Source organism: Pongo abelii, chromosome X (genome assembly GCF_028885655.2).
Source record: "Pongo abelii isolate AG06213 chromosome X, NHGRI_mPonAbe1-v2.0_pri, whole genome shotgun sequence".
NCBI lineage: Eukaryota > Metazoa > Chordata > Mammalia > Primates > Hominidae > Pongo > Pongo abelii.
Genome location: NC_072008.2, coordinates 48,158,482 through 48,184,108, shown reverse-complemented (window position 1 = coordinate 48,184,108; position 25,627 = coordinate 48,158,482). Strand labels below are relative to the sequence as shown.

General features: G+C 37.8%; 1 protein-coding gene across 1 annotated transcript in view; it reads left to right on the top strand.

Annotated features, from left to right (window-relative positions):
- The window catches only part of LOC112130717 (zinc finger protein 630-like), a 36,065-nt gene that overhangs the window by 1,781 nt on the left and 8,657 nt on the right, over positions 1–25,627 (top strand). Inside the window, exons 2-3 of the mRNA XM_054544170.2 lie at positions 6,941–7,067; positions 7,297–7,392. Coding sequence (XP_054400145.1) covers positions 6,962–7,067; positions 7,297–7,392 — 202 coding nt within the window. The 5' untranslated portion in view covers positions 6,941–6,961. The remainder of the gene's footprint in view (positions 1–6,940; positions 7,068–7,296; positions 7,393–25,627) is intronic.

Sequence of the window (25,627 nt, the reverse complement as noted above, 5' to 3'; positions counted from 1 at the left end):
AATGTGACAATTCCTCTATAGTAAAGACTCTCTGGATGGAGTTTTCAAAAGATTTTTGATAAATCTTCATATAAATTGATACATGGGGGTTCTGTTCATAATTATGCTATAACAACTAGTCACAGAACCCTATTATTAGGCTGACTATATGTTCAATATAAGACTATATATTGACTAATATATAATGTTGTTATTTATAGCAATATAATAACTCTGGGTGGCCTTGGACTGACCCGGTTCTCCCTCTTTTCTCACTTGCAGTTCTCAAGATAACTGTAGAACATTCTTGGAAGGCAACATCTTGAAATAGGCAGGGACTGGCTGGAACACTGGGGCTCTGTTCCAGTCATGCCTAAAAACAAGATGTCCTTCAATTCTCCAGGACAGCAAATCATGTATCCCCCAGGGTATAAATAACACTGTTATTTATAGCAACTCCATCATGTGTGTAGTAGTAGTATGGCAGTCCCCCCTTATCTGCTGAGGATATGTTCCAAGGCCCCCAGTAAATGCTTGAAACCATGGATATTACTGATTCCTACATATCCTGTGCATGAATGTCCTTTTCCTTCTTCACAATTTCATGGAAAATTCATTCTTACTGTAGATCTTAACAACCTCAGCATACAAGTTTTTTCTTTTATTAAGTCAAGACCTTTCACTTTTTCACTTACAAGAAGTACTTTATGGCTTCTCTTTGGCATATCCAAATTGACACCATCACTACTTTTGCACTTCAGGGCCATTATAAAGTAAAATAAGGGTGACTTGAAAACAAGCACTGTGATTCCACGGGAGTTGATTTGATAACTGACATGGCTACTAAGTGACTAACAGGCAGATAGGGTATACAGCATGGATGCACTGGACATAGGGATGATTCATGTCCCAGGCAGGATGGAGTGGGATGGTATAAGATTTCATCAACGTACTCAGAACAGTGCATAATTTAAAACTTATGAATTCTCTATTTTTGGAATGTTCCATTTAATATTTTTAGACAGTGATTGGCCATGGGTAATTGAAACCACAGAAAATGAAACCATGGATAAGGGGGGGACTACTGTATTGTGTTTGCTTTGGCTATCTTCTAGAGCAGGACTTGGCAAGCTTTGTCTGCAGGGCCAGATAGTAAATATTTTAGGCTTTGTGTGTCGTATGGTCTCTGTAGCAACTACTCAGTTCGGCTGTTGTAGCGTGAGAGCAGCCTTAGACTGTGTGTAAACAAATGAGGGTGGCTGCCTACCTCTGTTCTAGAGCATTCTTCAGAGGCAGCAAAAGGTCTAGGGTCAAAGCAAATCTCAGCAAATGTATTATAACAAGCAACCAAGAGTATTTGAGGACACACCTTTCTGATGGCCTGATTTCATACAAAGAGAAAAAGTTCAATTATATGTTCAGTGGATGGACTGAATGCATTTCAGTGACATGTAATAGTTTTCTTGGGCAGCTGTCTTAGTTCAGGCTGTCATAACAAAATGCCATAGACTGATGGCTTAAATAACTAACATTTATTTATCACAGTTCTGGAGGCTAGGAAGTTCAAGATCAAGGTGCTGGCAAATCTTTGGCTGGTGAGGGCCCTCTTCCTGGTTTGCAGATGGTCATCTTGTTGTATCCTCACATGGCTGAGAGAGAGAAAGAGATCATCTCCCTCGTGTCTTTTCTTATATGGGCAGTAATCCCATTTATAAGGGCTCTGACCTTATGACATAATTACCTCCAAAAGGACCCACCTTCTAATACCATCACATTGGGGGTTAAGATTTCAACATATGAATTTTGGGGGAACAAACTTTCAGTCTATAACAGCAGTCTTTTGACACTGCTTGAGCCACAGATAGATCAAAATTATAAGGGGAATTAGTTATATATATAATTTTTAGTACAATTTTAGACCGTATGGGAGCCCATTCTGTGTTCATTTCCTTTTTTCTTAAAAATTGTCTATTTTTTTCATATTACAGAACTTATCCATGTGTAATTTATAATATTCAAGCTACTCAGAAACACAAAAATAGTATAATGGACCCCCTTGTATCCATCATCAATATACAACAGTTATCAATAGTTATGGGCATATGGCCAATCTTGTTTTATCTACTACTGCTGGGTTATTTTAAAGAAAATCACTGAAGTAATATCATTTCTTCCTTACTTTCTTTAGTATGTATCCCTGCTTAACTACAATGCCATTATCACACTGAAAATATTAACAATATTAAGAAAATAATTTCTTAATATTATCTGTTCCTACACTGTGTATAAATTTCCTCTCTTAGACCACTTTGTGTTGCTATAACAGAAAACCACAGACTGGATAATTTATAAAGAAAAGAAAATAAATTTACTTCTTACAGTTCTAGAGGCTGAGAAGTCCAAGGTCTGGCTGGCCGCAGTGGCTCATGCCTGTAATCCCAGCACTTTGGGAGGCCGAGGTGGGTGGATCACCTGAGGTCAGGAGTTCAAGATCAGCCTGGCTGACATGGCGAAACCCCATCTCTACTAAAAATACAGAAATTAGCTGGGCGTGGTGGTGGGCACCTATAATCCCAGCTACTCTGGAGGCTGAGGTGAGAGAATCACTGGAACCCAGGAGGCAGAGGTTGCAGCGAGCCAAGATCGTGCCATTGCACTCCAGCCTGGGCACCAAAAGGGGAACTCTGTCTCAAAAAAAAAAAAAAAAAAAAGAAGAAGAAGAAGAAGTCCAAGGTCAAGGGGCCACATCTGCTGCATCATAACATGGCAGAAGGCATCGCATGGTGAAAAAGCATGTGCGTGTGAGAGAGGAAGGGGACCAAACTCATCCTTTTTATCAGGAACCCACTCCCACAATAACACCATTAATCCATTCATGAAGGCAGAGCTGTCATGACCTAATCACCTCTTAAAAGTCCTACCTCTCAACACTTTTGCATTGGAGATTAAGTTTCTAACATATGAACTTTGGGGGCCACATTCAAACCATAGCATTTCCTTAATAGTCTCATAAGTGTCCTTTTAATTTAAATTTGTTTAAATTTAAATAAGAATATTGATGTTGATACTATATACTGTTCTTTTTCAGATTTCCTGTTTTACTTGTACTTATTTATGTATTTAGTTTTGTACAATTTTATCACATGTATAAGTTTTTATATCCACCACCACAGTGAAGATACAGAACAGTTCTGTCACCATAACGATCCTCATTGTTGCGATTTTATAACCATAACTATCTTCTCTTCTTATCCCTTTGTCTTAAAACCCCTGGCAACAACTAATCTAGTCTCTATTTCTAAACTTTTATCATTTCAAAAATGTTATATAAATGGAATCATGTGCAGATGGTCTCTGGCCTACAATGTTTTGACTTAAAATTATTTAACTTTTCCATGGTGCAAAAGTGATACACATACAGTAGAAACTGTACTTCAAGTATCCATACAACCATTCCGTTTTTTCACATTCAGTTCAATATTCAACAAATTACATGAAATATTCAATGCTTTATTATAAAATAAGCTTCTTGCTAGATTATGTTGTCTAACTGTGCTAATATAAGTATTCTACGCACATTTAAGGTAGGCTAGGCTAAGCTATGATGTTCGGTAGGTTAGGTGTGTTAAATGCATTTTTGAATTATGGTACTCTCAACTTACAATGGGTTTATAACGGGATGTATGTTGAGTAGAATCTGTAGTATGTAACCTTTTGGGATTTGCTCTTTTCACTTAGCATAATTCCCTGGAGATTCATTCATTCATTCATGAATTAGTTCATTCAATGAATGAATGAATGAATGAAAAGCTGTTGCATGTATCAATTGTTCATTCCTTTTCGTTGCTCAGTAGTATTCCATAGTATGGATGTACATGTTTGTTTAACCATTCACCTGTTGAAGGATAACTGGTTGATTCCAGTTTGGAGCTATTACAACTAAAGTTGATATGACCATTTGTGTACAGGTTTTTGTGTGAACACAAGTTTCATTTATTTTTCTGAGAGAAACACCCAAGAGTGCAGTTGCTGGATTTATGGTAATTTCATGTTTAGTTTTATGAGAACTGCCAAAGTCTTTTCTAGACTGACTGTGGTACTTTACAGTTTACACTGCCACCAGCAATGCTTGAATAATCCAGTTTTTCCACACCCTCGCCAGCATTTGACATTGTCACCACTTTTCATTTTGCCATTCTGATAGGTGTCTCACTGTGTTTTTAATTTGCATTTCCCTAATGTCTACTGATGTTGAACACCTTTTCATGTGCTTATTTGTCATCTCTATATGCTCTTTGGCAAAATGTCTATTCATATATTTTGCCCATTTTCTAATGGATTGTCTGGATTTTTACCATGGAGTTTTGAGGTTCTTCATATATTCTAGATGTCAGTCTTTTGTCAGATATGTGGTTTCCAAATATTTTCTCCCTGTCTGTAGCTTGTCTTTCATTCTCTTCACATGATCTTTCACAGAGCAAAAGTTTTTAATTTTGATGAAGTCCAATAAAAGTTTTATTGTTTTATGTTTTATATTTAAGTTCATGATCCATTTTGAATTATATTTTGTATAAGGTGTGAGGTTTATGTTGAGGTTATTTACTTGTTACAATGTCTAATTGCACCAACACCACTTGTTGAAAAGCCTATATTTCTTCCGTTGAACTGTTTTTACATCTTCCTCAAAAATCAGTTGAGGCTGGGTGCAGTGGCTTATGCCTGTAATCCCAGCATTTTGGGAGACTGAGGCAGGAGGGGATCATTTGAGCTCAGGAGGGCAAGGCTGCAGTGGGCTATGATCATGGCACTGCAATCCAGCCTGAGTGACAGAGTGAGACCCTGTCTCAAAAAAAAAAAAAAAAAAAAGTCAGTTGGGCATATCTGATGAATGCCTTTTTAAAAAAATGAATTGGGATTCAAACAAAGGCCACACATTGCATTTGTGAGATACAGTTCTTAAATTTATGTTACTCTATAAAAGATTAGCTTCACATTTTCCCTTGCTATTTATTTGTTAAAGAAACTGGGTCATTTATTCTGTAGAATGTCCCATATTCTGGATTTGGCTGATGACATCCTTGTGATATCACTGAAGATATTCCTTGATCCTTCATATTTAATGTAAGCTGTTAGCTCTAGAGGCTTGAACATATTCAGGTTTAATTTTTTGGCAAAATGCTTCATAAGTTGTGTTTCGTACATATTCTTGCATATCACTGGGAGGTGCATAATTCCTCAATATCTTTATGTGCTAAGATTAATCAGTGGGCTCAGGTGTTGTTGAACCTGATCCATAGATTATAAAGCTCCCTGCAGCCTTTCACTTAAATGTTTAGCATCCATTGATGATCATTGCCTAGGTCCATTATTTAATTAGGATTTTCAAAATAGTGATATTTTAATGCTATCCCTCCCTCTTTATTAGCTGGAATACTTCTATAAAGAACAACTTCAGGCTAGGCACGGTGGCTCACACCTGTAATCTCAATGTTTTGGGAGGCCGAGGGGGAGGATTGCTTGAGCCCAGGAGTTCGTAGACATGCCTGGACAACACAGTAAGACCCTATATCCACATTTAAAAAAATAACTGGGCATGGTGGCACACACCTATAGTCCCAACTATTCAGGAGGCTGAAGCAGGAGGATCACTTCAGCCCAAGACTTCAAGCCTGCAGTGAGCTATGACCATGCCACTGTACTCAAGCAAAACCCTGCCTCCAAAAAAAAAAAAAAAGAACTTCATATCATCAACTATAGGTAACCCTGAAGTACAGTTCCTATAGGAGGCATAATATTTTTAACATAAAAAATCTGATTATACTTTTACTTCTGAACAAGGTAGAGTAACAGGGAATGGATTTGCCATCTCAACAGAAAAAAAAAAAACTAAAAAGAAGCACAGACAAATTATATAAAACAAAATTCTCAAGACATTGTGTGTCGGTCACTGAAAGACAGTGATCCCTGAGAAATAAGAATCAAATAAGATCAGCCCTGTGAATGCTCCAGCTTACAACCCGGAGAAAGTTTCTAATCCATAGAATAAGGAAGAGGAACCCAGGTAGATCCTGGCAGTCTCCCTGTGTTGAAGAGGGCTAGCTAACAGTACAGGTAGGCCAAAGTGGCTGGAGTTTGCAGGACAGAATACCAGAGAAAAGGGAGCTGCATAGAGAAAGAACTTTGTGGATCTGCAGGAGGTCTCCCTTATATATTCAGTTGGGTAGACTGATCTATGAGTGTGTGTGAAGAAACTACTCAAGACCAAGGAAAGAACAATATTAGCAGAGCTCATACTGGACTGGAAATAGTGCCTGTTCTCACCAGAGTGGAAAAGCTCATAATTCATGAAGCATCAGGTAGTCAAAAGGGTCTTTCTCTTAGTAGTGGGACAAAATTAGCCCCCAAACTAAATGCTACTTTGGTCCCACCTAACAAAGCTTAAAACTAAGACCTTAAAGGATTGAACTGTTTCCAAGTAACCTAACTGCTTCCCAGAGCAAAGCTCAATAATATTTATGGAATACAAAAATATTCAGGGCCCAAAAAGATAAATTTCACAATGTCTGGCATCCAGTAATTACCAGGCATGCAAAAAAAGCAGGAAAATATGGCCTATAATGAAGAGAAAAATCAATCAAAATTGACCCAGAAGGGACACAGATGATAGAATTAGTAGATAAAGACATTTGAGCAGTTATTATAACTGTATTCCCTATGTTCAAGAAACTAAAAGAAGGCTTGAGATTGAGTAGAGACATGATTTGCTGATTGAATTTAATACACAATGAGTGGGAGAAATTTACATTAGATATTTTTATCCTACACAATGTTAAGTATAACTAGGTATTTAAGAGGCATACCATATGGGATATCATGGAGAAAATGCATTAAAAACAATTTCCGACCTTCTTCCATCCCCAGTGCTGACCATGCTACCTTGAACGGGATTGTGTTGTTACAGGTATCAGTGTCATTTGAGGATATGACTGTGGACTTCAGCAGGGAGGAGTGGCAGCACTTGGACCCTGCTCAGAGATGCCTGTACTGGGATATGACACTAGAGAACTACAGCCACCCGCTCTCAGTGGGTAAGCACTGCTGCCCTTGCATCTTTGAGGCCTCAGTGAGGATATTTCTAATCTCAGCTGCTGAGTGCTGCCTGACATCTCATATGTGATGACCCTTGATTTGTCTGAGATTCAGTTCTATTCATTTTTGTGATTATTACTCTGTTCCCAGTGAAATGTGTTTACTTTTCTGAAAATCCCCTGAAACCCAATCAGCTGGACCCAATCGTGTATCATGTCCTCTTAACAGGGTACCAAGTCCCCAAGTCAGAGGCCACCTTCAAGTTGGAGCAAAGAGAGGGGCCATGGACGCTGGAGGGGGAAGCCCCACATAAGAGCTATTCAGGTGAGTGAGCGTGATCCAGGCAGATGGGGACATGGAAGTCAGTCTCACTTTCCCTAGGAGAACCTGATGTCTTGGAAACACTTTGAAGATAACCCATCTTGAAAGTTCTAAACTTTTGGGGTTAACTGAATATAGAGAGTATTAGTTCCTCAGATACCTAAATGTCATCTCCGAGTATGACTCTTGCCAATATCCATTGTCTTCTTTGCTTGGCCTTTTAGCAGGAGAGTGATCTGCCTCCTCTTCCCCATCCTTGCACTCTGGATCACGTATCAAGCTGCCCCTCAAGGACCTCCCTTTCTTGGTTGTTTTCCCCTTCTCTTACATTTTCTTCCCTGCCGTCTCCAGTGATCTTAGATTCAGTCCTTATGTATTCAGGTTTTTATGGATCTGCCTCCTTTCAAAATCACTGCATCCCACTCTTGCTTCTGCTTAATCTCCTTTCATTTCATTTCCTCTCCAGCTTCTCAGAACTGCCATCTACAACTATCCTCATGCCATTTCTGGTCTGTCAACACTTCCATCAGAATCTATACTCTTCCTCACCAACCCACGCCTCAGCCTCAACTGCTCACTTTGTGGTGTTCATACTTTCATTCCATTTCTCTTATAATTAGCTACTTGGAATGTTTAATTATATTTGTTATCCATGTGGGATTCATTTCTGTGGATTGCTTGTTCTTATTGTTATATCTATTTCTAACCACAGATCTTTCTGTCTTTTACTTGTTGATTTGTACTGTTTGTTTTCTTATCTTTACAGACTTTTCTTCCTCCACTCCCTGTAGCTGAGGTGCCCTTCACTAGGGCCCTGTATACTGTCCTCTGTTCTTCCCTTTGTAGAATATCTTCCTTAAAGGAGTCTTTCATCTATTCTGAACTCATGTTTTGTTTTCCTATTCTATTGACTTATATACAGTCATCCCTCATTATCTATGGGGGATTGGTTCTAGAACCCCCTTTGGATGCCAAAATCCACAGATGCTCAAGTCCCTGAAATAAAATGGCATAGTATTTGCATATAACCTATGCACAGCCTCTCTTATACTTTAATTCATCTCTAGATTACTTATAATACCTAATATAATGTAAATGACATGTAAATAGTTGTTATACTGTATTGTTTAGGAAATAATGACAAGAAAAGAGTCTGTACATGTTCAGTACTGATGCAACCATTCTCTTTTTAAAAAATGTTTTTGATCTGCCATTGGTTGAATTCATGGATGCAGAACCCACGGATTACGGAGGACCCACTGTACCTTTAGTCTTTGCATTATAACTGTGCTGTAGTACCATATTTACCTGTGTAAAATAAGATTTATCACAGCTATTTAATTTCTTCACTTTAATATATTAGTAAGTGGAATTTTCATTGCCTGAATCAGAAAATGTTCTTACCTCCTAAATTCTTTTGGATTCTAATATATTTCCTGGCTCTTCACTCTGGAACTCCTACCTTTTTTTCTATTCTTGGAAATATTTAGATGTCCTTTCTTTTCAAATCCCACTTATTTCACCTAAAACTAAGTCCATTTTTTTAATCATGTTTGGATTATACTGTTCTTTTTATATTATTCCTTTTTTTAACTTTTATTTTAGGTTCAGAGGTACATGTGCAGTTTTGTTGTATAGGTACATGTGCAGGTTTGTTGTGCAGGTTTGTTGCATGTCATGGGGGTTTGGTGTACAGATTATTTCATCATCTGGGTAAGAAGCATAGTACTCTATAGGTTTTTCTGCTCCTCTCCCTCTTCCCACTCTCAACCCTCAAGTATGTCTCAGTGTGTATTGTTCCTCTTTTGTCTATGAGTTCTCATCATTTAGCTCTCACTTATAAGTGAGAATATGTGATATTTGGTTTTCTGTTCCTGTATTAGTTTGCTTAGGATAATGGCCTCGAGCTCCATCCATGCTACTGCAAAGGACATGATCTTGTTCTTTTTTATGGCTGCATAGTATTTCCTGGTATATATTACCACATTTTCTTTAGCCAGTCTATCAATGATGGGCATTTAGGTCAATTCCATGTCTTTACTATTGTGAATAGTGCTGTGATGAATGTACGTGTGCATGTGTCTTTATGGTAGAAAGATTTATATTCCTTTGGGTATATACCCAGTAATGAGATTGCTGAGTCAAATGGTAATTCTGTTTTAGGTTATTTGAGGAATTGCCACACTGCTTTCCACAATGGCTGAACTAACTTACACCCCCACTAGCAGTGTATAAGCAATTTGCTTTTCTCCACAACCTCACCAGCATCTGTTATTTTTTCTTTTTAATAATAGCCATTCTGACTGGTGTGAGATGGTATCTTATTGTGGTTTTGATTTGCATTTCTCTAGTGATTAGTGATGTTGAGCATTTTTTCATATACTTGTTGGCTGCATGTGTGTCTTCAGTGTTTATGTCCTTTGCACACTTTTTAATGGTGTTGTTCACTTTTTGGTTGTAGAATTGTTTAAGTTCCTTATAGATGCTGAATATTAGACCTCTGCAAATATTTTCTCCCATTCTGTTCGTTGTCTGTTTACTCTCTTGATAGTTTCTTTTTGCTGTGCGGAAGCTCTTTAGTTTAATTAGATCCCATTTGTCAATTTTTGCTTTTGTTGCAATTGCTTTTGGCATTTCCATCATGAAATCTTTGCCCATTCCTATGACCTGAATGGTATTGCCTAGGTTTTCTTCCAGGGTTTTTATAGTTTTGGGTTTTACATTTAAGTCTTCAATCCATCTTGAGTTAATTTTTGTATATGGTGTAAGGAAGGTGTCCAGTTTCAATCTTCTGCATATGGCTAGCTAGTTATCCCAGCAACATTTATTGAATGTGGAATCCTTTCCCCATTGCTTGTTTTTGTCAACTTTGTCAAAGATCAGATGGTTGTAGCTGTGTGGCCTTGTTTCTGGGCCCTCTATTCTGTTCATTGATCTATGTGTCTGTTTTTGTACCAGTACCATGCTGGTTTGCTTACTGTAGCCCTGGAGTATAGTTTGAAGTCAGGTAATGTGATGCCTCCAGCTTTGTTCTTTTTACTTAGGATTGTCTTGATTATTTGGGCTCTTTTCTGATTCCATATAAATTTTAAAATAGTTTTTTTCTAATTTTGTGAAGAATTTCAGTGGTAGTTTAATGGGAATAGCATTGAATCTATAAACTACTTTGGACAGTATGACCCTTTTCACAATCTTGATTTTTCTATCCATGAGCATGGAATGTTTTTACATTTGTTTGTCTCTTCTCTTATTTCCTTGAGCAGTGGTTTGTAGTTCTCCTTGAAGAGGTCCTTCACTTCCCTTGTTAGCTGTATTCCTAGGTATTTTATTCTCTTTGTAGCAATTATGAATGGGAGTTCATTCCTGATTTGACTCTTTGCTTGTCTATTGTTGGTGTATAGGAATGCTTGTGATTTTTGCACATTGATTTTGTTTCCTGAGACTGCTGAAGTTGCTTATCAGCTTAAGAAGCTTTTAGGCTGAGATGATGGGGTTTTCTAAATACACAATCATGTCATCTGCAAACAGAGACAGTTTGACTTCCTCTCTTCCTATTTGAATACCCTTTATTTCTTTCTCTTGCCTGATTGCCCTGGCCAGAACTTCCAATACTGTGTTGAATAAGAGTGGTGACAGAGGGCATCCTTGTCTTGCGCCAGTTTTCAAGGGGAATGCTTCCAGCTTTTGCCCATTCAGTATGATATTAGCTATGGGTTTGTCATAAGTGGGTCTTATTATTTTGAAGTATGTTCCGTCAGTATGTAGTTTATTGAGACTTTTTAACAGGAAGGGATGTTGAATTTTATTGAAGGCCTTTTCTGTATCTATTGAGATAATCATGGGCTTTTTGGCCTTAGTTCTCTTTATGTGATGAATTATGTTTATTGATTTGCATATATGGAACCAGCCTTGCATCCTGGGGGTGAAGCCAACTTGATTGTGGTAGATAAGCTTTTTGATGTGCTGCTGAATTCAGTTTGCCAGTATTTTATTGAGGATTGTTGCATCAGCGTTCATCAGGGATATTGACCTGATGTGTTTTTGTTGTCGTTGTTGTATCTTCTTCCAATCCATGAATATGTGATATCTTTCTATTTATTTGTGTTTTCTTCTACTTCATTCTACAGCACATTAAAAGAATTAATCACTATGATCAAGTGAAATTTAATCCCTGGATGTAAGGATGGTTCAATATATGCAAATCAACAATTATGATTCACCACATTAACAAAATGAAGAATAAAAATCATATCATCATCTCTATAGATGCAGAAAAAGCATTTGACAAAATTCAACTGTTTCATGATCAAAACTCTCAACAGAATAGGTATAGAGGGAACTTACCTCAATACAATAAAGGTTGTATATGACAAACCCATAGCTAATATCATTCTCAATGGTGAAAAATTGAAAGCTTTCCCTCTAACTAAGATCAGAGGTAAGACAAGGATGTCCTTCTCGTCACTTCTTTTCAACATAGTTCTGTAAGTCCTGAACTAAGTCCTTTCTATTAGGATGCCTTTTCCTTCTTTCTGTTGATTAATTGGCTATTAGCTAAGAGAAATAAATAAAAGTCATCCTAATAGAAAAGGAAAAAGTGAAATTGTCTATTTGCTAATGACACAATTTTATATATAGAAAATCCTGAAAATTCCACCAAAAAACTGTTAGAACTGATAAATGAGCTCAGTAAAATTGCTGTATTATTCTGTTCTTAATGGGATTAGCTAATTCCCTTGGTTTTTTTTTACAAGTTTATTTTAAGTACTGCTGGCAGATTTTATTATCTAAACCATGACATCTATTTTATGCTCACTGTATGAAATAAAATGGAAGTTACTCCCTATTATGTAGCAAATGATCATTAAACTCTTCTCAGTGACAACAGGCCACAAATTTCTAGTTGAACATTGTATATATTCTGTAACTCATGTTCTATTCCATTTTTCTCATTTTCCTTAATGTTTCCTACATATGAAATTCCTCTCTGCATCTTGGCTGTTGATTATTTAAGGCTGTTTCTCTCCAGATATGGGTTTCACTAGTTCTATTAAATTTAATGTTTAATTACTCTAGCATTGAATATCTTTCCCTTTCTTCACCTTCCATCCCTCAGAATTTCAAAACTAATAACTTTTCCCCTTTATTTTAGTTTTTAATTTAAATTTTTGGGAGAGATAATATATTTACAAGGTTTGAAATTCAAAAATATGAAAGAGTACACAGTGAAAATTCTCACTCCCATCTCTTTTTTCCCATATCCCTCCCCAGGGACTACCAATATTAATGGCTTCCTTCCAGAAATATTTATATGCAAATTATATATTTTCAAATTGTATAACAGATGATGATTTCCCTCCTAGAACTTTTCTAAAATCCTTAAGAATAAAAATGATAGCAATATTTTATTCTTAATTTTTTAGTAGAAAAAGGGATAAACCAGTTCAAGTACTAAAATTTTTGGTTTTGTGGAGATAGGTAAACCAGGGTGTTTTGTTTCAGTGGGATTGTTTTCAGTGTGTTGAAAAGTGTTCAAAGAAACAGATTGTTAGTGGGAAGGGAAAACATGGCTTGAAAACAAAAAGAATTCAGCCTTTGTTCATTAATCATTCCAGCAATGTGGACAACAATTATTTAAAAACCATAAAAGTGGGTAACATAGATAGTGTCTGCTCTTAAAATTTAGAGAAAATCATGTCTCCCTAGAAATGTAGTTAGATCATGAGATTAATTTTCAGAGCATAGGACTCTTAACTGATCTATGAATCACATATGCATTTTGAATCACATATACATTTTGAGTCACAAAGCAGAAAAAACAAGCTTAATGAGAGAAGAATATGTGAATAATGATTGGATTTAGGAATACACTGGATTTTTGAGTAAATATTACTTACTAATGGAATGCAAACTCACATATACTATCTATTTTTTCAAACCAATGACTGTATGTGTGGCCTATGAAGTTGGTGGGCTCAAGAGTGTTAAAGATAACATTTTCAGCACAGGCATGAACTTTTTACATTGAAGAGTAGTAGCTGTAACTAAATATTTTTGGCTCCAGTAAAAGATTTGTGTTTGTGTGCGTGTGTTTGTGTGTGTGTGTATATGTGTGTGTGTGTGTGCATGTATGTGTGTTTGTGTGTGTATGCTAAATGAAGTACGAAGTTCAAAAAAGTTCCTCATCTGTGCCTATGAATTGACATGCTTAAGAATAAATGAAAAGAGATTTATGGATATAAGAGTATAGTATAAGAGTGAAAGTATAGTGGAGTTTGGGGGACAAGGTTCTGGATGCCAGTATTTTAGCCTGGCTACAAGAGGAAAACAAACGGGATTTTATGATCAGATCATGCTCAGTATCTTCAAACTTGGTAGAATAGAATAATGGTGTAATTCAGGGGTCTCCAACCTCCAGATCACAGACTTGTACCAGTGGAAGATAGTCCGTGGCCTGCGAGGAACCAGGCGGCACAACAGGAGGTGAGCAGTGGGGCCAGAAAGCGAAGCTTCATTTGTATTTACAGCTGCTCCCTGTCACTCACATTACCACCTGAGCTCCCCCTCCTGTCAGATCAGTGGGGGTATTAGATTCTCATAGGAGTGCAAACTCTATTGTGAACTGAGAATGCGAGGGATCTAGGTTGTGCACTCCTTATGAGAATCTAATGTCTGATGATCTGTCACTGTCTCCCATCACCCCCAGATGGAACCATCTAGTTTCAGGAAAACAAGCTCAGGGCTCCCACTGCATTATGGTGAATTGTCTAATTATTTCATTGTATATGACAGTGTAATAATAATAGAATAGAAATAAAGTGCACAATGAATGTAATGCACTCGAATCATCCTGAAACCATCCCCCCTCCCTGGTCCATGGAAAAATTGTCTTCCACAAAACTAGTCCCTCGTGCCCAAAAGGTTGGGGACTGCTGGTGCAATTTATGCATTTTATAAATATTGAAAACCTGCTATATTTCATCTTCTGTAAAAATAATTGAAATATTAGTGATTTCCTCTTCTTGGTAAGTTGATTTATTTATTACTTAGGGTAAAACTGAGCTGCTATAAGAACTAACTGGGTACTAGATAGCCTATGTAAATGGAGACAGGCTGGCTTGGTTTAAATCCAGTCTACTTGACACAGGATCTGTGTCATCTTGGGCAAATTATTTACCCATTCTGAGCTTCAGCTGTTTCTTCTGAAAGCATGTATAATAATATCTACCTCAGAGGGTTGCTATGAAAGTTAAATGAGTTTAAATATATGTATTATGTATTAATACTTTTATATCACTTAGAAAAGTACCTGGCATGTTCTAAGTGCTAAGTGTACAGCATATAATGAGAATCATCATTATCATCATCATCATGTGATTTCTCTGTGTTCAGTCTGGATAAGTTGCATACGGCTCCTCTATACTAAGCTAACTGTTTTATGTTTCAATTTTACCTTCTTTTTCTCCTTTTAGGAGGGAAGTGTGGGATTGAAATTCTATAATAGTAAATTTCTGTTAAAAGCTTTATTTCACAATAAGAGAGTAGGTGAATTCAAGAGGGACAATTCATTGTTTCCATTTTTAGTGAAAACTGTGGCAAGATGATGAACAGATAGAGAGTGGGAAAACCAAAATAGATCTTTGAGTCATTTGCTTTCATCAACAGTAACATATTGAATAATGAAAAAGATTATGAATATAAGTACATTGGAAAAACAATTCACATGAGCCCATATCTAATTAGTTCACAGAAGCCATCCCTTAAATATGATTCATTTGGAAAGGATCTGAAACATAATTAAAACTTACAAGTCCCAATAGAAGCAATGCAAGAAAAACCTTGAGATTATTAATTATAGTCAAATTTTACTTACAGCTTCTTATACTATGTTAATTCTCATACAGGTGAGAAATTTTGTGAACCTAATCAATGTAGAAAAGTCCTCAGTGACAAATTTGGATGAAGAATGGACACATTCTTCATCTAAAATTTCTCACTGGGAGGATAGCCTATGTAGGCACTGAATGTGGAAAAGTCTTCCCTCAGAAGTCACACATCTTCACACATCAGACTTTTCATTCTGGGGAAAAGCCCAACGAATGCAGAGAAAATGAGAATGCTTTCACCCAGTAGTCAATATTCACTTTGCAACAGAGAATTCACACCGAAGAGAAACCCTATATATGCACTGAATGTGGGCAGGCCTTCATCCAAAAGACACACTTGATTGCACATCAGAGAATATATAGTGGAGAGAAGCCTTTTGATTGCTGTTACTGTGGGAAAGCCTTTCATTCCAAATCCCAAGTGCATGAGCATAGGAAAACCCACACAGGAGAAAAACCCTCTACAGGCACAAAATGTGTGAAGGTCTTCACCAAAAGATCCAATCTCCTTGCACACCAGAAGACTCATACTGTAGAGAGCTTATGTCTGTACTGAATGTGGAAAGGCCTTTACTTACAAATTGGTCTTGATTACACATCAAAGATGAGAAACTTTATGAATGTGGCAACTGTGGGAAAACCTTTACCCAGAAGTCTCACCTCAACATACATCTGAATTTTCACACTGGAGAGAAACCCAGTGTATGTACTGAACATGAAAAAGCCTTCAACCATAAGTCAAACTTAATCACACATTAAGAAGTTCATGTTAGGGAAAAACTCAATGAATGCAGTGATTGTGGGAATCCTTTCAATTCACAGCTCCATGAGAATCAACAAAGTCATGCAGGAGAGAGACCCTATGCATGCACTAAATGTGGGAAGGCCTTCAAAAAATCACATCTCCTTGCACATCAGAAAACTCATATTGGAGCAAAATCCCATGATCTGGTTTGGATCTGTGTCCCCACCCAAATATCATGTTGAATTGTAATCCCCACTGTTAGAGGAGGGGCCTGGTAGGAGGTGATTGGATCATTGGGGGCAGAGTTCTCATGAATAGTTTAGCACCATCCCTGCTGGGTACTGTCTAGTGAGTGAGTTCTCATGAGATCTGGTTGTTTAAAAGTGTGTAGCTCCTCCCCACTTGTTGTTTCTTCCTCCTGCTCTGGCCATGTAAGACATGTCTGCTTCCCCTTCACCTTCCATCATGATTGAAAGTTTCCTAAGGCCTCTTTAGAAGCTGAGTTGATGCCAGAATTATGCTTCCTCTACAGCCTGCAGAACTGTGAGCCAATTAAACCTCTTTTCTTTATAAATTACCCAGTCTCATGTATTTCTTTATAGCAGCATGAGAATGGACTAATACATCCCATATATGTATGTCCTGAGTGTGAGAAGGCCTTCACATGCAAGTCAGTTTTGATTACATATCAAAGAAAATTTACACTGGAGAGAAGCCTTATGAGTGCAGTGACTGTGGGAAAGCCTTCACACACACACACACACACACCACTAGCTTCAGCAGCAGCAGTGAATTCACACAGGAGAAAAGCCCTACGTATATACCGAGTGTGACAAGGCCTTCACCAACAAGTCAAGTTTGAATAAGTACCAGATTACTCATTCTCCAGCTAAACCTTATAAATGCAGTGACTGTGGGAAAGGCTGCACCCAGAGATCAGCTTTCAATATGCATCCAAGTATTCCTACCTAAAAGAAAATCTATATGTTTCTTGAATATGAGAAAGCCTTCTCAGAGAAGTTGGATCTAAGTGTATGCTGTAGAATGCCTGCAGCAGAAAAACCATGTGAATATATTCATGAGCCAAGTTAAGAGGAGAAGCCCTAAGAATGCATCAGAGCAGCATCTTTCCATATTTGCACATCCTCATTATGTGGAGTATACACTGTTGGTGCCTCACCCTGATCCCCTTGACTGGCCAGGGCATCCATTTTCTAACTGATGCAAGTGCTGTAGCAAACAGCTTATACCTGTAACTTTTTCCAGAGCATTGCCTTTGGTTTTCCATAGTGCCAACGTGCTTGCAGATGGTTATACTGCCCTCCTAGGGAGTAGCCAGTGAGTGATTTATAAAAGGATACAAGAGCCCAAGTTCCTCCCTCAAGGCAGAACAACTTTGCAGTGAAATTTACAATCCAGAGGCTCCTCCCCCTCTCCACACTCCTCTGCCCCGCATGGGGCCAAAGCTTGACTCTACATGAAACCACATCCTTGTGATGACTCCTCTTTTCCTATCCTTCTCTTATTCCCTTACAGGTTCACCATGAAGAACACATAAATCATATGCTTCCAGATGCCTTTCTTAGCCTCTGTGTATAGAAGGGAACCTGACCTGAGATGGTATCATAGAATTCATAGAACCCAACTGAGGAGAAATTGCTCAAGTTTAATCCTTTAGGAAAAGACTTCCCACAAAAACCGCTATAACATAAATTGATTCCAAACTCCTTATAAAAAAGGAATATGGAAAATTATGTAAATGCTTTTCCTGTTTTCTGTGAAATTTTAAGTATTTTATAGTGTCAACAAACTAAGTTGTAGGACAACTAACTAGTATATCTGATATGGACATACCCTGAATTCAAGAGAATATGTCTCATGATACACTGCACAACAGAAGGTATAGTATGTGTTTTAAATATTTTTGTAATATGGTATAATTGTACCTGTCAAATATGTTCCCTAGTGTGTATTTCTAGCAAGAGATTCCACAATAAAACCATGATTTTGATTCCTTTATATATATAGGATTCTGTTTTTATGTAAATGTGTAAATATAATCCTATCATACTAGCTTTTATTTCACAATACTTTTTCTCTTCTTTCTGTAGACATTCATGTGAAAGCCTAAACACAATGCTATTATTCTTTCTTATTACTAGTACATAATAATTGGATATATTTATGGAGTACATGTGATACTTTGATACATGCATACAACACATAATGATCAAATCAGGGTAATTGGTATATCCATCACCTCAAACATTTATCTTCTCTTTGTGTTTGGAATCTTGCAAGTCTTTTCTTCTTGATATTTTGAAATATAAAGTAAATGATTAACTGTAGTCACTTTATTGTGCTATTGAACACTAGAACTTACTCCTATCTAACTCTTTGTTTGTATCCATTAACCAACCTCTATTTATCCCCCTTATCCTTCCCAGCCTCTGATATCTATAATTCTACTCTTTACCTCTAGAACATCAACTTTTTTACCTAACACATGAGTGAGAACATGGGATATTTGTCTTTCTGTGCCTGGCTTATTTCATTTTTTTTTTTTTTTTTTTTGAGATGGAGTGTCACTCTGTCACTCAGGCTGGAGTGCAGTGGCACAATCTTGGCTCACTGCAACCTCTGCCTTCCAGGTTCAAGCAATTCTCCTGCCTCAGCCTCCCAAGTAGCTGGGACTACAGATGCACGCCACCACGCCCAGCTAATTTTTGTATTTTTAGTAGAGACAGCATTTCACCATATTGGTCAGGCTGATCTTGAACTGCTGGCCTCAGGCAATCCACCCACCTCGGCCTCCCAATGTGCTGGGATTACAGGCGTGAGCCACCACGCCTGGCCCGACTTATTTCATTTAACATGAAGACCTCCACTTCCATTCATGTTGCTACAAATGACACGATTTCATTCTTTTATGACTGAATAGCATTCCACAATAGTATCATTCTTATTAGATTTTAATATGTAGTACTTTTAATCTTCCTTTTATTTGCTCAACTTCCTCATCCTTTTATTCTTTTTTTTTTAACTGCACTCTCATGTTTATTAAATAGCATTCACAATAACCAAAACCATTATTTCTTCTAAGTATTTCTTTTTATTTATTTATTTATTTATTTATTTATTTATTATTATTATACTTTAGGTTTTATGGTACATGTGCACAATGTGCAGGTTACTTACATATGTATACATGTGCCATGCTGGTGCACTGCACCCACCAACTCGTCATCTAGCATTAGGTATATCTCCCATTGCTATCCCTCCCCCCTGCCCCCACCCCACAACAGTCCCCGAAGTGTGATGTTCCCCTTCCTGTGTCCATGTGTTCTCATTGTTCAATTCCCACCTATGAGTGAGAATATGCGGTGTTTGGTTTTTTGTTCTTGCAATAGTTTACTGAGAATGATGATTTCCAATTTCATCCATGTCCCTACAAAGGACATGAACTCATCATTTTTTATGGCTGCATAGTATTCCATAGTGTATATGTGCCACATTTTCTTAATCCAGTCTATCATTGTTGGACATTTGGGTTGGTTCCAAGTCTTTGCTATTGTGAATAATGCCGCAATAAACATACGTGTGTATGTGTCTTTATAGCAGCATAATTTATAGTCCTTTGGGTATATACCCTGTAATGGGATGGCTGGGTCAAATGGAATTTCTAGTTCTAGATCCCTGAGGAATCGCCACACTGACTTCCACAATGGTTGAACTAGTTTACAGTCCCACCAACAGTGTAAAAGTGTTCCTATTCCTCCACATCCTCTCCAGCACCTGTTGTTTCCTGACTTTTTAATGATCGCCATTCTAACTGGTGTGAGATGGTATCTCATTGTGGTTTTGATTTGCATTTCTCTGATGGCCAGTGATGGTGAGCATTTTTTCTTGTGTTTTTTGGCTACATAAATGTCTTCTTTTGAGAAGTGTCTGCTCATGTCCTTCGCCCACTTTTTGATGGGGTTGTTTGTTTTTTTCTTGTAAATTTGTTTGGGTTCATTGTACATTCTGGATATTAGCCCTTTGTCAGATGAGTAGGTTGTGACAATTTTCTCCCATTTTGTAGGTTGCCTGTTCACTCTGATGGTAGTTTCTTTTGCTGTGCAGAAGCTCTTTAGTTTAATTAGATCCCATTTGTCAATTTTGGCTTTCGTTGCCATTGCTTTTGGTGTTTTAGACATGAAGTCCTTGCCCATGCCTATGTCCTGAATGGTAATGCCTAGGTTTTCTTCTAGGGTTTTTATGGTTTTAGGTCTAACGTTTAAGTCTTTAATCCATCTTGAATTGATTTTTGTATAAGGTGTAAGGAAGGGATCCAGTTTCAGCTTTCTACATATGGCTAGCCAGTTTTCCCAGCACCATTTATTAAATAGGGAATCCTTTCCCCATTTCTTGTTTTTCTCAGGTTTGTCAAATATCAGAGAGTTGTAGATATGCGGCGTTATTTCTGAGGGCTCTGTTCTGTTCCATTGATCTATATCTCTGTTTTGGTACCAGTACCGTGCTGTTTTGGTTACTGTAGCCTTGTAGTATAGTTTGAAGTCAGGTAGTGTGATGCCTCCAGCTTTGTTCTTTTGGCTTAGGATTGACTTGGCGATGCGGGCTCTTTTTTGGTTCCATATGAACTTTAAAGCAGTTTTTTCCAATTCTGTAAAGAAAGTCATTGGTAGCTTGATGGGGATGGCATTGAATCTGTAAATTACCTTGGGCAGTATGGCCATTTTCACGATATTGATTTTTCCTACCCGTGAGCATGGAATGTTCTTCCATTTGTTTGTATCCTCTTTTATTTCCTTGAGCAGTGGTTTGTAGTTCTCCTTGAAGAGGTCCTTCACACCCCTTGTAAGTTGGATTCCTAGGTATTTTATTCTCTTTGAAGCAATTGTGAATGGGAGTTCACTCATGATTTGGCTCTCTGTTTGTCTGTTATTGGTGTATAAGAATGCTTGTGATTTTTGTATATTGATTTTGTATCCTGAGACTTTCCTGAAGTTGCTTAATCAGCTTAAGGAGATTTTGGGCTGAGACAATGGGGTTTTCTAGATATACAATCATGTCATCTGCAAACAGGGACAATTTGACTTCCTCTTTTCCTAATTGAATACCCTTTATTTCCTTCTCCTGCCTAATTGCCCTGGCCAGAACTTCCAACACTATGTTGAATAGAAGTGGTGAGAGAGGGCATCCCTGTCTTGTGCCAGTTTTCAAAGGGAATGCTTCCAGTTTTTGGCCATTCAGTATGATATTGGCTGTGGGTTTGTCATAGATAGCTCTTATTATTTTGAAATACGTCCCATCAATACCTAATTTATTGAGAGTTTTTAGCATGAAGGGTTGTTGCATTTTGTCAAAGGGACTTTTCTGCATCTATTGAGATAATCATGTGGTTTTTGTCTTTGGTTCTGTTTATATGCTGGATTACATTTATTGATTTGCGTATATTGAACCAGCCTTGCATCCCAGGGATGAAGCCCACTTGATCATGGTGGATAAGCTTTTTGATGTGCTGCTGGATTTGGTTTGCCAGTATTTTATTGAGGATTTTTGCATCAATGTTCATCAAGGATATTGGTCTAAAATTCTCTTTTTCGGTTGTGTCTCTGCCAGGCTTTGGTATCAGGATGATGCTGGCCTCATAAAATGAGTTAGGGAGGATTCCCTCTTTTTCTATTGATTGGAACAGTTTCAGAAGGAATGGTACCAGTTCCTCCTTGTACTTCTGGTAGAATTCGGCTGTGAATCCATCTGGTCCTGGACTTTTTTTGGTTGGTAAGCTATTGATTATTGCCACAATTTCAGCTCCTGTTATTGGTCTATTCAGAGATTCAACTTCTTCCTGGTTTAGTCTTGGGAGGGTGTATGTGTTGAGGAAATTATCCATTTCTTTTTTATTTTTTTGTATTTTATTATTATTATTATTATTATTATACTTTAGGTTTTATGGTACATGTGCGCAATGTGCAGGTAAGTTACCTATGTATACATGTGCCATGCTGGTACACTGCACCCACTAACTCGTCATCTAGCATTAGGTATATCTCCCAATGCTATCCCTCCCCCCTCCCCCCACCCAACAACAGTCCCCGAAGTGTGATGTTCCCCTTCCTGTGTCCATGTGTTCTCACTGTTCAATTCCCACCTATGAGTGAGAATATGCAGTGTTTGGTGTTTTGTTCTTGCGATAGTTTACTGAGAATGATGATTTCCAATTTCATCCATGTCCCTACAAAGGACATGAACTCATCATTTTTTATGGCTGCATAGTATTCCATGGTGTATATGTGCCACATTTTCTTAATCCAGTCTATCATTGTTGGACATTTGGGTTGGTTCCAAGTCTTTGCTATTGTGAATAATGCTGCAATAAACATACGTGTGCATGTGTCTTTATAGCAGCATGATTTATAGTCCTTTGGGTATATACCCAGTAGTGGGATGACTGGGTCAAAAGGAATTTCTAGTTCTAGATCCCTGAGGAATCGCCACACTGACTTCCACAATGGTTGAACTAGTTTACAGTCCCACCAACAGTGTAAAAGTGTTCCTATTTCTCCACATCCTCTTCAGCATCTGTTGTTTCCTGACTTTTTAATGATTGCCATTCTAACTGGTGTGAGATAGTATCTCATTGTGGTTTTGATTTGCATTTCTCTGATGGCCAGTGATGGTGAGCATTTTTTCATGTGTTTTTTGGCTACGTAAATGTCTTCTTTTGAGAAGTGTCTGTTCATGTCCTTTGCCCACTTTTTGATGGGGTTGTTTGTTTTTTTCTTGTAAATTTGTTTGAGTTCATTGTAGATTCTGGATATTAGCCCTTTGTCAGATGAGTAGGTTGCGAAAATTTTCTCCCATTTTGTAGGTTGCCTGTTCACTCTGATGGTAGTTTCCTTTGCTGTGCAGAAGCTCTTTAGTTTAATTAGATCCCATTTGTCAATTTTGGCTTTTGTTGCCATTGCTTTTGGTGTTTTAGACATGAAGTCTTTGCCCATGCCTATGTCCTGAATGGTAATGCCTAGGTTTTCTTCTAGGGTTTTTATGGTTTTAGGTCTAACATTTAAGTCTTTAATCCATCTTGAATTGATTTTTGTATAAGGCCATTTATTCCAGATTTTCTAGTTTATTTGCATAGAGGTGTTGTAGTAGTCTCTGGTGGTAGTTTGTATTTCTGTGGGATCGGTAGTGATATCCCCTTTATCATTTTTTATTGCATCTATTTGATTCTTCTCTCTTTTTTTCTTTATTAATCTTGCTAGCGGTCTATCAATTTTGTTGATCCTTTCAAAAAACCAGCTCCTGGATTCATTAATTTTTTGAAGGGTTTTTTGTGTCTCTATTTCCTTCAGTTCTGCTCTGATTTTAGTTATTTCTTGCCTTCTGCTAGCTTTTGAATGTGTTTGCTCTTGCTTTTCTAGTTCTTTTAATTGTGATGTTAGGGTGTCAATTTTGGATCTTTCCTGTTTTCTCTTGTGGGCATTTAGTGCTATAAATTTCCCTCTACACACTGCTTTGAATGCATCCCAGAGATTCTGGTATGTTGTGTCTTGGTTCTCGTTGGTTTCAAAGAACATCTTTATTTCTGCCTTCATTTCGTTATGTACCCAGTAGTCATTCAGGAGCAGGTTGTTCAGTTTCCATGTAGTTGAGCGGTTTTGAGTGAGATTCTTAATCCTGAGTTCTAGCTTGATTGCACTGTGATCTGAGAGATAGTTTGTTATAATTTCTGTTCTTTTACATTTACTGAGGAGAGCTTTACTTCCAAGTATGTGGTCAATTTTGGAATAGGTGTGGTGTGGTGCTGAAAAAAATGTATATTCTGTTGATTTGGGGTGGAGAGTTCTGTAGATGTCTATTAGGTCCGCTTGGTGCAGAGCTGAGTTCAATTCCTGGGTATCCTTGTTGACTTTCTGTCTCGTTGATCTGTCTAATGTTGACAGTGGGGTGTTAAAGTCTCCCATTATCAATGTGTGGGAGTCTAAGTCTCTTTGTAGGTTACTCAGGACTTGCTTTATGAATCTGGGTGCTCCTGTATTGGGTGCATGTATATTTAGGATAGTTAGCTCTTCTTGTTGAATTGATCCCTTTACCATTATGTAATGGCCTTCTTTGTCTCTTTTGATCTTTTTGGTTTAAAGTCCGTTTTATCAGAGACTAGGATTGCAACCCCTGCCTTTTTTTGTTTTCCATTTGCTTGGTAGATCTTCCTCCATCCTTTTATTTTGAACCTATGTGTGTCTCTGCATGTGAGATGGGTTTCCTGAATACAGCACACTGATGGGTCTTGACTCTTTATCCAATTCGCCAGTCTGTGTCTTTTAATTGGAGCATTTAGTCCATTTACATTTAAAGTTAATATTGTTATGTGTGAATTTGATCCTGTCATTATGATGTTAACTGGTTATTTTGCTCGTTAGTTGATGCAGTCTCTTCCTAGTCTCGATGGTCTTTACATTTTGGCATGATTTTGCAGTGGCTGGTACCGGTTGTGCCTTTCCATGTTTAGTGCTTCCTTCAGGAGCTCTTTTAGGGCAGGCCTGGTGGTGACAAAAATCTGTCAGCATTTGCTTGTCTGTAAAGTATTTTATTTCTCCTTCACTTATGAAGCTTAGTTTGGCTGGATATGAAATTCTAGGTTGAAAATTCTTTTCTTTAAGAATGTTGAATATTGGCCCCCAGTCTCTTCTGGCTTGTAGGGTTTCTGCTGAGAGATCCGCTGTTAGTCTGATGGGCTTCCCTTTGAGGGTAACCCGACCTTTCTCTCTGGCTGCCCTTAACATTTTTTCCTTCATTTCAACTTTGGTGAATCTGACAGTTATGTGTCTTGGAGTTGCTCTTCTCGAGGAGTATCTTTGTGGCGTTCTCTGTATTTCCTGAATCTGAATGTTGGCCTGCCTTGCTAGATTGGGGAAGTTCTTCTGGATAATATCCTGCAGAGTGTTTTCCAACTTGGTTCCATTCTCTCCGTCACTTTCAGGTACACCAATCAGACGTAGATTTGGTCTTTTCACATAGTCCCACATTTCTTGGAGGCTTTGCTCATTTCTTTTTATTCTTCTTTCTCTAAACTTCCCTTCTCGCTTCATTTCATTCATTTCATCTTCCATTGCTGATACCCTTTCTTCCATTTGATCGCATCGGCTCCTGAGGTTTCTGCATTCTTCACATAGTTCTCGAGCCTTGGTTTTCAGCTCCATCAGCTCCTTTAAGCACTTCTCTGTATTGGTTATTCTAGTTACACATTCTTCTAAATTTTTTTCAAAGTTTTCAACTTCTTTGCCTTTGGTTTGAATATCCTCCCATAGCTCGGAGTAATTTGATCATCTGAAGCCTTCTTCTCTCAGCTTGTCAAAGTCATTCTCCGTCCAGCTTTGCTCCATTGCTGGTGAGGAACTGCGTTCCTTTGGAGGAGGAGAGGTACTCTGCTTTTTAGAGTTTCCAGTTTTTCTGCTCTGTTTTTTCCCCATCTTTGTGGTTTTATCTACTTTCGGTCTTTGATGATGGTGATGTACTGATGGGTTTTTGGTGTGGATGTCCTTTCCGTTTGTTAGTTTTCCTTCTAACAGACAGGACCCTCAGCTGCAGGTCTGTTGGA